At 37.2% G+C, this 14,467-nt stretch overlaps 1 protein-coding gene across 1 annotated transcript in view; it reads left to right on the forward strand.

Moving 5' to 3' along the window:
• NHLRC2 (NHL repeat containing 2) overlaps positions 1 to 13,595 on the forward strand; it is a 60,782-nt gene extending 47,187 nt beyond the window's left edge. The window contains exons 6-11 of the mRNA XM_060125726.1: positions 727 to 826; positions 3,973 to 4,204; positions 4,772 to 4,894; positions 5,812 to 6,021; positions 7,040 to 7,259; positions 11,592 to 13,595. Coding sequence (XP_059981709.1) covers positions 727 to 826; positions 3,973 to 4,204; positions 4,772 to 4,894; positions 5,812 to 6,021; positions 7,040 to 7,259; positions 11,592 to 11,848 — 1,142 coding nt within the window. The 3' untranslated portion in view covers positions 11,849 to 13,595. The remainder of the gene's footprint in view (positions 1 to 726; positions 827 to 3,972; positions 4,205 to 4,771; positions 4,895 to 5,811; positions 6,022 to 7,039; positions 7,260 to 11,591) is intronic.
• The last annotated feature ends 872 nt before the right edge of the window (positions 13,596 to 14,467 follow it).

Consider the following 14,467-nt stretch of genomic DNA (forward strand, 5'->3'; position numbering starts at 1 on the left):
GTAAAAGTAGCTTCAGAATACAGCTTAATTAAATATTTTAAAAATAGAATTAATTTGAGAAACAGAGCCTTGTCACATTGTAATAAGTTGTAATATCAGTCTAAAAAAACAACATTATTTATTAATTTTAGAACACAGCTATATTGTAATATAGTGTACTCTTAGCCTTATTACATGTCAACCATATCTTTTTGAAAAAGGTTCACAATTAAACAGTAGATTTTTAAAGAGCAGCAGTGATGTGAGTCTAAGTCTTAAAAGCTAAATACTGGGGTAGAAATATACATTTCTTAAACTATTAAAAGATACAGTCCTTTCGTGAGAAATTGTTCAAAGAACTATTCCTATATTCCCCGAGCATGTGATTTAGGTACTTGGGTGCCAGAGCTGCTTTGGGGAGTGTGTGCCAACCCATCCCTCTGCCACATAAAATGAGAACTCAGACGCTTAAAAACATTGTGCCCAGAGATGCAGAGGGACATTTTGCTATTAAGAATACTTCGGATTTCTGTGAATGTAAATTTATAAGTCTAAAGAAGTAAACTTTTCATGAGGAAAATGGAAAAATTCCCAAAATGACTTAAAACATTGCAAATATTTTTACTTTCTTCTATCGGATGATTTATAAACATACTACTGTCTTCCCTTAATTTAAATTTCTGAAAGATTGGGAATGTTTGTATTAACCAGATATATCTATAGTAATTACTGTTTATTTTCATAAAGGTTCAGAGGTCCAAAGAGATGACATTCTGTGGATAGCCATGGCAGGGACTCACCAGATATGGGCATTCCTGTTGGACTGTGGCAGATTACCAAAGAAAAAGTAAGTGGTAACTTCGGTAACATCTCTCTTTGGGTAAACGTGGCGTTCACAGAACTCCTTTTCCCGAAGCCTTCATCCTCGTAGCTCTCACTGTGCTGCTCAGGATGTGCTGGGCTGTGCTACCGTAACCAGCAGCCCGGGTGCCCGGTGGCTTAGCGCGAGGTCTGTCTGCCGGGGGAGCACTGCTCTGCCCCCGGCTGACGCAGCAGCCACCGTCTGGAGCTCTGCCAGCTGTCCTGGCAGAGAGAGACAGAGCTGGTGCGTTGCTCACTGGCTCTGAAAGCTCCTCAGAGGTGACACACATCACTTCTACCCACATTTCGTCAGCCCAAGTAAGGCTCGTGACCACACCCAACCTCGGGGAGCTTGGGAAGAGCGGTCCCCCCGAGCACCCACAAGGAGAACTGGGAGCATCTTTTATTTTAATGCGTATTTCTAATATCCCTGATCATTAATTCAGATATCTGAAGACTGCATAGCAGAGTAGTTAATAGCTCAGGTTTTGTAGTCAGGCCTGAGATTGAGTCCTGGCTTTGCCACTTATCTACATGAGCTTGGGAGAGTCACTTTAACTTTCTAAGCCTCAGTTTCCTTATTTATATCTACCTCATAGGCTTGTTTTGAGAATTAATGTGTGTGAAGAGCTCAGCCTGGTGCCTGGCATGTACAGTAAATGTTGGTAGCATTGCTGCCACTGTTAGGGGTATAAAGCTGGAAAAGTAGTGTCTCTACAAATTTTCTTGTATTTTTTCTATAGAGCCTGTCCTATTCTCCCTGACACTGGGGTTAGGGTTCTCTTTCCCTCCCTTCCCCGCCCTCCCCTCCCCGCCCTCCCCTCCCACCTCTCCCTTCTTCCCCTCTCCCTCCCTCTCACCCCTCTCTCTCTCACCTTCTGTTTTTGGTTGCACTTGTTTACATAACTGTTCTCTCCTAGTAGACTGCCTCTTAAAGGAAAGGACCCTTTCGCATTCACTTTTGTGTCCCCTGTACCTAGCACAGTCTCTGACACATGATAGGAGCTCAGTAAGGGTCTGCAGAAGAAATAAATGAATGAAAGTCATAGACCATAAAGACTGTCAAACCACCCTAGAAAGTAAGTGTCAGTCACCTCAGTTACCTTTATCAGTAGAAAGGGGCAGCTATATAGATAATCCAAAATATCAGATATTCTAAGGAGTGTATATGTGTGTGTTGCTTTGTACGATGTTTTGCAACATTTAATCATTCATCTAACAAATATTTATTAAGCAAACTAGGCACTGTGCTTGGCCGTAGGGATGAAATGATATGTTTACTATATTAAGAATAAAATGAAAAAATGTGGTTACTGTTCTCAGAGGAAGAATCAGATCAGCAAAAACAAACAAAAAATAGTTGGGAAGTACAGGCGCTGTGTGCAAAAGGAATCACTGCAGTAGTCCTTTAAATGGAAGTTGTCCCTTACATAAATAAGAGGAACACCTGATATAAATAAGATCTGAGGTATCAAGGAAGGCTTCCTGGAAGATGGTACTAAACTAAAACCTGATAGAGAGTAGAAAGGAGTTCAGAAGAGTAGAGGTTTTCTAGGCAAGAAATGACCCTAGTGATGTCAGTAGCAGCCAGATCATGAAGTGCCTTGTGAGTCTTCTTTAGAGATTTGAAAGTTATTCTGCTTATACCTTTATAGGAAGTTTTAAGCGGGGAAGCGACATAAGATTTGTGTTTTTGAAAGGACACTGGCAGCATTTGGAGTGTGACGGTACTGGAGACAGAGCTACAAGTGAGGAGACGATTGCTGTTATCCAGGCCAGAGACGATAGTAGCCCAAACAGCGACAGGACCGATAACATATAAGATGAGGAAGAAAGTAGTAGCAGAGGTGACCAGAATATGCTGTTGTAAGCGATGGCTGTTTTGGACCTAGATGGTCAACAGTGGACTAAATTTCCACATAAGTAGAGTTGTCACTTGTTTGCAATAGTAAAGTGTCCATTTGGATCACATTGACCTGTAGTATAATTTTAAGGACCCTTTATTTGTTACTGATCTTCAAGTGGTAATAGCTCCTGAGCTTTTAGAAGTTACCGTTTCTCCCCACTCTTTCTACCTTTAATTAAGGGAACTCCTTTTTAAAATTGTTGTAACTCCTTTATTTGTTTGGCATATTGGTCATTACATGTATTCCTCTGAGTAGGTTATTTTTACGAGTTCCTTGAATAAATGGCTGTATTTATACATTTTGTATCCCTTTGCCTCCACTCCTGGCTCCCTACCAAAGTTAGCATTGGGATCATATCAACTAGTAAATGATATGATGGTCATTTTAGACTTTTGCATGTTGTGCCCTATTAGGAAATGATATACATATAGTCTCGTTATTTTGCATCTGAAGTCAGCTTCTTCCCTTCCCTCAACCCAGGACATTACCATGTCTTCCTTACAGTTCCTCTGACATAAACTTAGAAGCCAAGGTATAAAACTTTCTCTGCATTACAAAAGGAATCATTACGATAGTCCTTTAAATAGAAATTTCCCTACTGTATATAAGAAATGGATTTGTACAATCGATTAGTTAAAGCAGTGTAATCATATTATTATCTTAAAATGAGTACCTGGCTGTCTTTCACAAATTATTCTTTTAATTCTTTTTTCTAGTCTCTACTTATATACAAGAAAATAAAACATTTTTAATGAAAATTTAAGCTTTAAGCTATCAAGAGCTAGAAAAGGTTACCTAGATCTTTTTAATTCCCTTTCAGAACCTAATGTTGCATGAAGCTAAGAAGAGGTCAGGAAGTAAAGGTGGGATCTAGCTGTACCTACCTCTCATCACTTGGAGGAAAAAAAAAAAACTATCCCATCAATGATATGATCTTTATTCTTATATTTCTAACTTTGTCAGTGATTTCCTGTCTTGCCATTGAGAATAGTTTCATTTTTGTGTATGTCAAAAATTTAAAAAGGTAGAAAGGTCCCTACACAGTGGATAAATAAGTTAATGATTAGAAACGACAGTGAAAGGTGATTTGCACAATTTAGGCCAAGATCACTGGATTTTTTTTTTTTGTATATAATGCTGTCACCATTGATTTACATTCATTTGTTTAATGAAATTGGACACAGTATAACAATGTTGACTTCACCTATGAATTTGTCTTTTTTAGTGAGTTAAAAAAAGGAACCTGCCTTCGGTTTGCTGGAAGTGGAAATGAAGAGAATCGAAATAACTCATATCCTCACAAAGCCGGTTTTGCCCAACCTTCAGGTCTTTCTCTGGCCTCAGAGGATCCCTGGAGCTGCCTGTTTGTAGCAGATAGTGAGAGCAGTACAGTGAGAACCGTCTCGCTGAAAGATGGAGCAGTAAAGCACCTCGTGGGAGGAGAGAGAGATCCTATGGTAATGAGAAGCGCTCTCGTGTGGTGTGCCTGCTTGACAAGCTTGTGATTTTCTGAATTGTGAAGAGTTAATAAAATTTAGGAAGGAGAAAGTTCTTGGCTTGTCCATGTTAAAATGGAAGTCAAACCAAAGGAAATGTGAGTATGAAGAACTACAAGTAACAAAACCACCTAAGAAAATAAAATGACTCGACTTGATTATATATAAATGGCAAAGTTTCAGGAGAAAAGGAAGGATAAAATATTGATTACCAAGCAAGGGGAAAACGTAGATTAGATATCTGGCAGTAGGGTGGAAAGAGCACCAGATCAGTAGACTTGACCTGTTCCTGATCAGATGTGTGATTTTTGTGAATAAAATTCCTAAACACCACAAATTAATTCAAGTTCAGAATTCCATCATTTTTTTCTAATTTCAGTCAAATGCCCAGCCCTATTTATATGAAATCAGACTTTTTCCCCTTTAAGTAGCATATACAGCTATCTTAATTTTCACTTTATACCCTAACAAAGCACTGTAAAAAAATTTTAATACATGCTGTTTCTTTCTTTTTTTAAAAAAAAAAAGAATTTATTTGCTTTTGGTGATGTTGATGGAGTAGGAATCAATGCAAAGCTTCAACACCCACTTGGAGTAACTTGGGACAAGAAAAGGAATTTAGTTTACGTGGCAGACTCTTACAATCACAAGGTGAGTCTTGAAAGAATTATATAATACCCTGCTTTTCACTTGCGGTATTTAAAATGCTGAAAGATCTGTGAGCCTCCTACAATTGCCGCTAAAATATAGCGAGGAGTGACAGTTTTGGACAACTGTACATAAGCCTTTCTGTTCTTTTCTTGGTCCTTTCTTGCAGAGAGGATGTGATGGTACTCTGAGCTGGGGGGAAAGGACTGAACAAATTCCCAATGACTAGCCAAAACTTGTGAATTGCAAGCCATTAAAGCTGCTTAGTAACATGTTGAGTAAATGAGGACAAGGCGGGTAGCAGGGAAATCAACATGTCAACTAACGAATGAACATTTTTGAGCCTTTGCACAGTTGCCATGCCTGTTAGCAAGTAATTCCATTTTCATCAGCATTTCCATTTTTTTGTCTCTACTGCATTCTTACTGTGCATTTTTCCTTTTTATAAAATCAGTGGAACCCAAATGTTAATATTTTTGTGATGAGAGGCTGTGAATTTAATGTAATTGAAACACAGCGAGGAGTCATTAAGTTTAACGTAAGTAGCCAAATCCTCAGCCAATGTTAGATATTCATGAGAAGAAAGTCAGTTCCACTCTGTCCCATTGTGAGGGGAGAGAAGAACATTAAAATTTTTTTTTTAATTCCATAAATAATTTTATCAAAGATTGCTTCTAGAAGACAGGACGTAACTGGGGATTTTATAGTGTTTAGCCCTCAGAATGAAATATCTCCCCTTAGACTGTAATTTGAATGTTTGGCTTTTTAAGAAAATATGGAAATGTCTGTTCTTTTTCTGAGATTTATTAAGAATACTAATGTCAATCAGGAATTCTCTGGCTTGCTTAATATGATACTTTTCCATACTAGAAATGTGCAGTTGAGCTTCAGATATATAAATTTTTGTTCTATCTTCTTAGATTAAAGTTGTGGATCCAAAAACAAAAAACTGTACAACATTAGCGGGAACTGGAGATGCAAGTAATGTTATCGGTTCCAATTTCACCGACTCAACTTTTAATGAACCAGGAGGCTTGTGTATTGGAGAGAATGGTCAGTTATTATATGTGGCAGACACCAATAACCATCAAATTAAAGTGATGGATTTAGAAACAAAAACAGTTTCTGTGGTAAGTAATCTTTAAGTTAAAGGGCATCATTTTAAGAAAGATTCTAAGATCCTCAGCAACAACAGAGGCACTTTTGGTTAGGCCATCTCTAGTGGTGAAAGTGAAACATGTGGGTAGAGTAGTGAGTGGGTGCCTATTCCAAGGATATCCTGTTATTTTTAAAATAAAAATTCCATTTGTGCCAAGAGTGTTTGAGAAAGATTCTAGAAGTTGGAGAGAATTTGATGAACTTTCAGAAAAGGGAAAAAAAAAAAGGACTCATCTCTTTTTAAATGTATGGACATACTGACACACTACACATACAAACTATGTGGGTTGGGTTGTTTAATCTTGGGTGTTTTTTTTTTTTTAATGATCCTCTGACTAGTGGGTAATCTTTGTTTCCTATGGTGAATCCATTACCAAATAATCTTTAAAGGAAGCTCTAGGAGCCACATTTCTCAAGACTTAAAAATAAGATTGGAAGAAACTTAAGTAAGTTCTAATTTTAAAGATATGGACATGGTCTCTAATACAAGTTAGCCCTTTATATATCACATTTGCCTGGAAAAATGCAAGTTTTTTTCCTAAAATTGTAGGAATTTCCAAGATGTGTTTTAAAATAAAAACACAGATTCCCATCATAAGTGTCATTTCTCTTGACATAGATCTCTGATATAAGGTGAATGACATCTTATAGTTGGCAATGAAAATTATAAGAGGGTGTATATTATATCCACTACATTTAAATTGATAAAGTTTTATTTTAATTTCCTGCTATCTATGAACATATTGGACAGTTAATTCAGTTTCATTCATAAATGTTGGCAGTTTTTTGGCCAGGATGAAATATTTTTCTGAACCTACAAAATAATCATGAGGAAATTTAAGTAAACAACTTCTGATTCAGAAGAGAATGGCAATTAAGTTTCCTTGACACAGAATCTCATGTTTGTACTGAAGTCTGAAAATAAGGTCTGTCAGTCTATAATACTATAAAGTACTTGTGCTTTAAAAAACAGATTTTCTTGTTTTCTAGCTCCCAGTCTTCAGATCTGAAAGTGCTATGGTGGACGGCCCATTCCCAGCAGAAAAACAGAAGACCTTACCCAGACTACCTAAATCTGCTCCAGACATTAGACTTTCCCCGGTGGCTGCATCTCCAGGGCAAACTCTTCAGTTCAAGCTAAGATTAGACCTCCCATCAGGAACAAAGCTAACTGAAGGAGCACCCAGTTGCTGGTTTCTATCAGCTGAAGGTATGACAGTAATCTTGCAAATGCAAATATTTCATAAATTCTTGAGATTTGATCTAGTAATTTTTCTCATTTGTGATATGTTTACAGTTGGGCAGGATTTGAGGAAGGTCTTGTAAAACAGAAAGATCCAGATTGAACCCCACTTTAGCAGTTTTCTTTAGCCTTTGAGATTCTTTTATTAAATAACAGTGTAACTCACCTGAAGTTAATCATAATTGCCGCCATTTGCTATTAAGCAAATTCATTACATGAGACAGACTCGTGTGGTCTTAGAATGTTAGGCCCTTGAATATTAGGGCTGAGAGGCACCAAAGGACACCATCTGTTTTAAAACTCTTATTTTATAAGTGAGACTACGGGCTCAAAGAGATAAAGTGATTTGCTGAAGGGCATATATTGAATTAGGTCAAAAGATGGAATTTGAACCCAGCTCTGCTGGTTCTTAGTGTAGTGTCTTTTCCATTGTGCTACTCCATCTCAAACTAGCTCTAGGGTTATTAGTCCTAAAAACGAAGTTAGTTTTTTAAAGACATAAAATTCAAAGCCACCAGTTATGCATTGGGATGTTACAAAAGTTTCCAAACCCCACTCTCGGTTTCTGTACTTAACTCACCATGGTTTGTGAACCAGCACCGGTCCACAGACTATACTTTGGTGACCCTGTTCTAGAGCACTGCAGCATAAAGAGATCAAGGAGGGAGGTAGGGACCCACATGGAAGACTGAAGAGTGAATAAGCAAGTAGAAGCAAAACCAAGAGAGAGGGTAGTTTCCTGGAGCAGGTGTTTTAAGGAGCGTAAGGATCAGCTGTGTTGAGCGCGATTGATAGATCAGGTGAAATAAGGACTAAGAATTGATCGTTGATTCAATGTTATAGTTAATTGATGTCCTCGACCAGGGCCGTTTCAGAGTGATGGAGGAGGTGCCTGATTAGAGCAGGTTAAAAAAGAATTGAAGGAGAGGAACTGGAGAAAGTAAATATAGATAGCTCTTAGAGGAGCTGAGCTAAAAAGATAAGGGAAAAGAGAGCACTTGCCCTCAGGGGAAAACGGAGTTGAGCGAGCAGTGTGTTTGTTATATTGATGGCAAAGATCAGTAGAGGAAAGGACTGATGGTATGTGTTGCGGGGTATCCTAAAGGATAGGAGGATAGGAGAGGTGGCAGGCTGGCCTTTGCCAGGAATGTGGACCTCATTTCCACGGTAAGGAGGGAGGGCCCGGTATGCGACCCAGAGATCTAGATGGGTAACTGAAGTGGATGCTTGTGGAAGCACTCTTCTGCATGCTTCTGTTTTCTTAATTATTGGGAAGCACAGCTATCAGCTGAGAGTGGGAGTGAGAGGTGGTGGGGGAGGTTTTGGCGGTTTGAAAAAAGAAGAGGGTCAGGAAGGTGGGAGGGTGACTGCATGAGGGAAATACAGTGTGATTGCTGAACGGCCGGGAGGCTGTGTTTGAGGCTGGCTGTCATGAATTGAAAGTTAGGCTAGTCCACGTGGAGGCTGTTTGTCTCCAGCCAAGGTGAGGCACAAGGGAGCAGAAGTGTAGGTATTGGCTAAGCAGTTTAATCAGCAGGTCTCTGGGGTCCTGATCCAGTATTAATTATGATTACCACTATACCACTAAATCTCAGATTCTCTTCTAAAGAATTAAATTGATTTTTCCCTGGAGTTTGATTTTTTTTTTAATATATTCTTGCTTTTAACTGAATTAACTTGACACAAACTCTAATTCAGTTCTTTGGTGGTTTTATTATTATCTTTCACTTTTCCAGATAGCGTCTGTCAAACGCTTTAGAGCTTTCAGTTGCTGTTCATTTTATTTCAGTAGTATCATTAGGACTTGACTTACCAGTTATTAAGCCTGAAGCTGTGTTTTCTCCTCTAGGGATTCCAAAGGTAGAATTTGAGCCCCATTAACTTTCTTGCTACAAGAATGCCAAAGCCATTGCTTAAAAGTATGCCATTCAAGTAGAAGAAAAAACATTGTTGGAGGAGGATGTGTAATTAAATACAGATGAATTACTATGATTAGAGTCCAGGCAGAGCCTTTGTCCTCAGTCACTAATTTGTGATCTCTTAATCTCAGAACATTTCCTGTTTGAGTCTATTCTTGAAAGTATTCAGTTACTGTAAATTATGTAAAGATTTGGGTGTGTGTTTGAATCACAGTGTGAACTTATTTCATGAACTTGTAAGTAATCAGTGTACTGCTTGTCTTCTAGCAGTGCTTTCCAACATCTCTAAGAGAGTAGGCAACAATTTGAAAGTGAACAGTAGTAAGTTCCCGTCCCTAGTGATCTTGCTGTGTCCTAGCCTCCCGTGCTCTTTCACAGGTTCTCACTCAGTTTTGAATTTGCTGCCCGACTCCTCCTGTCTCAGGCCCTCTCACACGCTTTTCTTTTGTACATCACCCAGATCCAGGCTTTATGCCTTCTTACCTTGGTACCTTCTCAGAGCAGCAGCTACTGTCCTGCAACTGCCCACTTGGTATCCACACCAAGAGAACAGAGAGATCTGCCGGAAGGAACTGCTGAGTTAGAGTTTGCTGGCTCTGGAGTGACTGACTGAGCCTGTGGGGAAATAACCCCCATCTACTCCCCACAAAGGAGAGGGCTGACCCGTGCAGTACTAGAGGAGGATGTTTGGGCAGAAGAGAACTCAAACCCTGGCCATTCATTCCGCAGTCCTCTGTATGTTCAGAGCAAGTCCTCAACTGCCAGTTTAACTGTCCTGCCTGTGTCCATTAGTCTGAAAGCATTGCATCATTTGGAGATAACTGCTCTTTAACCGCACACAGAAAAATTAAATTAACAGAGTATTTTTTTAATAGGATACTGGTAAATTAACATGTTTATTTTAACCCTGTCAAATACACAAGTTAATTAGTATCAAGTTATTGGAGTACAAAACATGGATAGTATTAAAGGAAAGTGAAGTGATCTAAAGAGAAAGTTCTTAGCTATTTTTAGCTGTCTATTTTAGATACACGTGATGTGTCCAAAAATTATCTAGAGAAACACTGTTTTATTTCTAGAATTGGACATTAAGATAGTGTAATTTACTATTTTCCTGTTTTTATTTAACATAAGAAGTTCCCCCACTAGCCTGCTATCTAACAAAATCAAACATTAAAATAAAACATATTCTTCAGTCCAGAAGCAAGCAAAAAGGCCAGAGAATTTTAAAAGAATTGTTTAAAAGCTCTGCACTTAACTCTTTAGATTCTCAGCCTTTCACATTCTCCTTACTCTTATTTGATATATGTATCTCAGATTTAATTTTTCAATCAACAGAATATTAGAAGCAATAAACTAAAGGAGAGATGAAGAGGACCAGTAGAGGCAGGTGCTCTAGTCTGTTGACTCATCCTGAGGTCAAAAGAGAGAAAAGCTAAAAAGTAGACATAGAATTTCATCACTACTCAGTAGATGGTCCAGTTTTTGTACAGATGGCCCCGAGTTGTCGTTAAATCGTTAGATTACGTTCAATGTATTCTATTTAAGATGGCAGGAAAGCAGGTCCTGCATTTCCCAAGTGATGGCTCTTAATTAGCTAATGCTGAGTGTCAGCCTAAGTATGCACTTCCTCAATATGACGCATATGTTCCTTCTGAGAGAAGGCACTGGGTGAATAAAAACATTTTAAAAACTTTAATACTAGAAGACTTAATGATTTTTAGTGGTTTTTTAGACTTTTGTTACATAGATAATCTATGTATTTAAGTCTCAGAGGAGTTTTGTGTGTTAAAATGAGGTAGACAAAGTCTATTCGGTTTCTACATTGAGTCCCTTGGAATAATGTATTCAGTGTTACTTGTTTCTAAAAAAATCAGTGGCTTTTTTTTAATTACCACCTTTGGATATTCAGTAATTCATCGTCTTGAAAGTCACTGCAGAGTTATACATACATTTGTATTCCCTGGATTATTTTGTAGTTTGCATATTATATTTCTAGACACTTATCTGGTAAAAATGATCTATTTTCTGAAGTATCCTATGTTTATTTCTAGAACTTATTAATAGTTTTCATTTTAAATTCCATAATCACATTTTAAATCTATAACCATATTGGCAGTATTCATCTGGATTTCAATAGAAATAACTTTATAATTTATTTTACAGTGTTCAAAGGAAGAATTTTAATTTGACATCAACATGATTAGACGAGGAACTTCTTCTATCTTACTTTGTATCCTCCACACAGAGCACAATGCCTGGCACTTAGAGGCTTTCAGTAAATATTTGTTGATTGAATGAATCTAGTGTTCGTAAGGTCTGTCCAATTTCCTACTTGACTTCTTATGCAGTCTTAATAATTTACCTTCTTATTTTCTAGGCAATGAATGGCTTCTTCAAGGACAGATACCATCTGGAGAGATAGAGAGCATTTCCAGTCAACCAACAATCTCACTGCAGATCCCCGGGGATTGTTTATCACTCGAAGCCGTTCTCTCTATCAGCGTATTTCTTTATTACTGTAGTGCAGACAGCAGTGCCTGTATGATGAAGGGAATTTTGTTCAGTCAGCCTTTACAAATAACCGATACACAACAAGACTACATACCTCCAGTAGAACTCAAGTATATATTTTAGCAAGCTGGCTAGCATCCCCGTGCCTCCTGTTCTCCATCCCCACCATCACTGTGTAATTTATGAAAAGAAACTTTATTTCTGCCTCTGGGTACCCAGAAAGCCATTGTTGAGTTCTAGCAACTGATACTAAAATAAAGCTAGGCTCCTTATTTATTTATTATAGACAAATTCCTTCCTTCTCACTGTGTACCAGCTAAGTCATTGACCATGATTTGAACCATGATCCTGTAATCTGTGCTGCTATTTGGCACAAGACCTAAGTCCACATTATAGGACAGAATATTATCATGAGATAATTTGCAGTGAATACTGATAACAATAATGATACCAAATTTTTTTTTTTTTTTTTTTTTTTTGCGGTACGCGGGCCTTTCACTGTTGTGGCCTCTCCAGTTGAGGAGCACAGGCTCTGGACGCGCAGGCTCAGCGGCCGTGGCTCACGGGCCCAGCCGCTCCGCGGTATGTGGGATCTTCCCGGACCAGGGCACGAACCCGTGTCCCCTGCATCGGCAGGCGGACTCCCAACTACTGCGCCACCAGGGAAGCCCCGATACCAAATATTTTAACTAACTTTTTTACATTTATCAAGCAGCACATCTGAATGTGTAAATTGCACAATAACTTTAAACAGAGTTAAGATCCAGTCCACATATTATAAGGACGCCTGCCATTCAAGGTGCAAGTTCTGTTTTAGGCCCCCAAAAACGTCTTTTCATCACAGTAGCAGCTTAAAGAGTACCTAGGTGGTAAAAATGTTCTTTGTTCTCTTCTGCGATTTTCTCATTTGAGATATATTTATTCAGTCTATTTTAAATTATTTGCTATTTTAACATACCATTATTAATGGTATGTTAAATATTCTGTACGTTTCAATATACAGAAAATATATTTCTATATTTCTAAAAGTTAGAGTCTCTAAGGACATACAGGCTCACTCCTTTAACTTTTTTCTGAATGAACAGTCTTACCAAATAACGGATGAATCCACAGAAATGTTATGACTTTCGAGGAGAAAGGAGGGACTTTGGGACACATTACTGTCTGTGATACCACTTAAAGAACTGTGACACTGAATCTGATGCAAATGGGTATGTATGTTGTCTTAGAAGTTTACATTTCAGTTGAAGCGTTAAATGCAGATGTTGTTGGGTTTGGGGGTTTTTTTGGTTCCCATATTCAGAATTTAAATTATGATCATTTATTGTGATGTTTTTAAAAATTACTGTCAAGGCTTCAAAGTGAAAATTTCAATGTGAAGTACTTTCATGCTATTAATATGTATAGTATATCTTAATATATTACTTTAAAATATTAAGGCTGAAACATACAGTGATTTGATGACACTTTTTTGGTGGGGTTTTTTTTAACCTTAAAAGAAATAGTCACCAGAAGATATTGAAAGGTTTTTTTTAATCATAATTTCTCTTTATAACTATTTTAAAAGCCTCTGCTTGTTTTTACTAAAACTGATTCAACATGTTTGTGGTTTAGTCAGCTTATAAGATTTTTAAAAACAGGAGAATCATATTTATTCAGTAAATATTTATAGACAATATAGCATAATATGCCTTCTCCCTTCAAAACCAGTGCTCAATTTGAAGTGTAATTTTTAAGCATGATCATCTGCCCATATCTTTATATTTTTTTGAACTATAGTTTTGAACATACTATTCACTTCTTTTATTCAAGTTACCTAAATCTGAAGTAAGGAAATGCATAGATCATGACTTTCATTTAATTTGTAGCCTGCTAAAGATATTTTTAAAGAGAAGTATTATAAATGTAAAGTTAAAAGGAATTCTGTTTAAAATTATATATAAGTACCGCATAAACCTTTTCTCTCCATAAAAAAAATATGTTCTGTAATAAAAGGATATATAACATTAATTTGCTCTTTTATGGAGAATAGGCCATGGTAATTTTTTAATCTCATTTTATTATTATAGTTCTCATTTCCAGTTGGACAGGATAGGTTGGCTTAATTTTTTCCTATTTAAGGACAATAATTTCACTCTCTGAAAGAAGTATATACAGTTTTAAATTGCTAATTCAGGAATGCCTGATAACTGTTTTTTCAGTATTATACACAAATATACACACTGTATGTATTTTCATATACACTAAAATCCAAAAATATTTTAGATGTTCACTTTATCTAGACAGTTTTCTGTTAGTATTAAGCTTATGCTCTTCTTGACTTTCAAAGTACAGTTTTACTGAACATTCTTATTCTTAGCCAGCCACTAGTCTGCATTGTTTTCTACATTCAAAGTATTATTTATATGGATTGGTATGATTTTTTGTAAATCATATTAAGCAATATAAATAGGTTCCTAGAGTTTATGACTAACATAAATCTCTTACGTAAGAGGAAGCACTAGAAAGTCTATTTTTAAAAACTTTGTGATTCCTGACTTTGTTTTCTATAAAGATTTCTGCATATTTTTTAATTTATGCATGAGGAAAAGCAAAAGTTATGTTCAGTGATAGTTTAAAAAAAGATTTTAGTGTTAGTCACTGTAATCGAAGTGCCAGTAATGTGGCATTACATACACTTAGACATGATACCTGGGATCTTTGCCCTAAATTATTCTGCTTTGTCACCATTTTTTCTGCCAC

This window comes from Lagenorhynchus albirostris, chromosome 16 (assembly GCF_949774975.1).
Source record: "Lagenorhynchus albirostris chromosome 16, mLagAlb1.1, whole genome shotgun sequence".
Lineage (NCBI taxonomy): Eukaryota > Metazoa > Chordata > Mammalia > Artiodactyla > Delphinidae > Lagenorhynchus > Lagenorhynchus albirostris.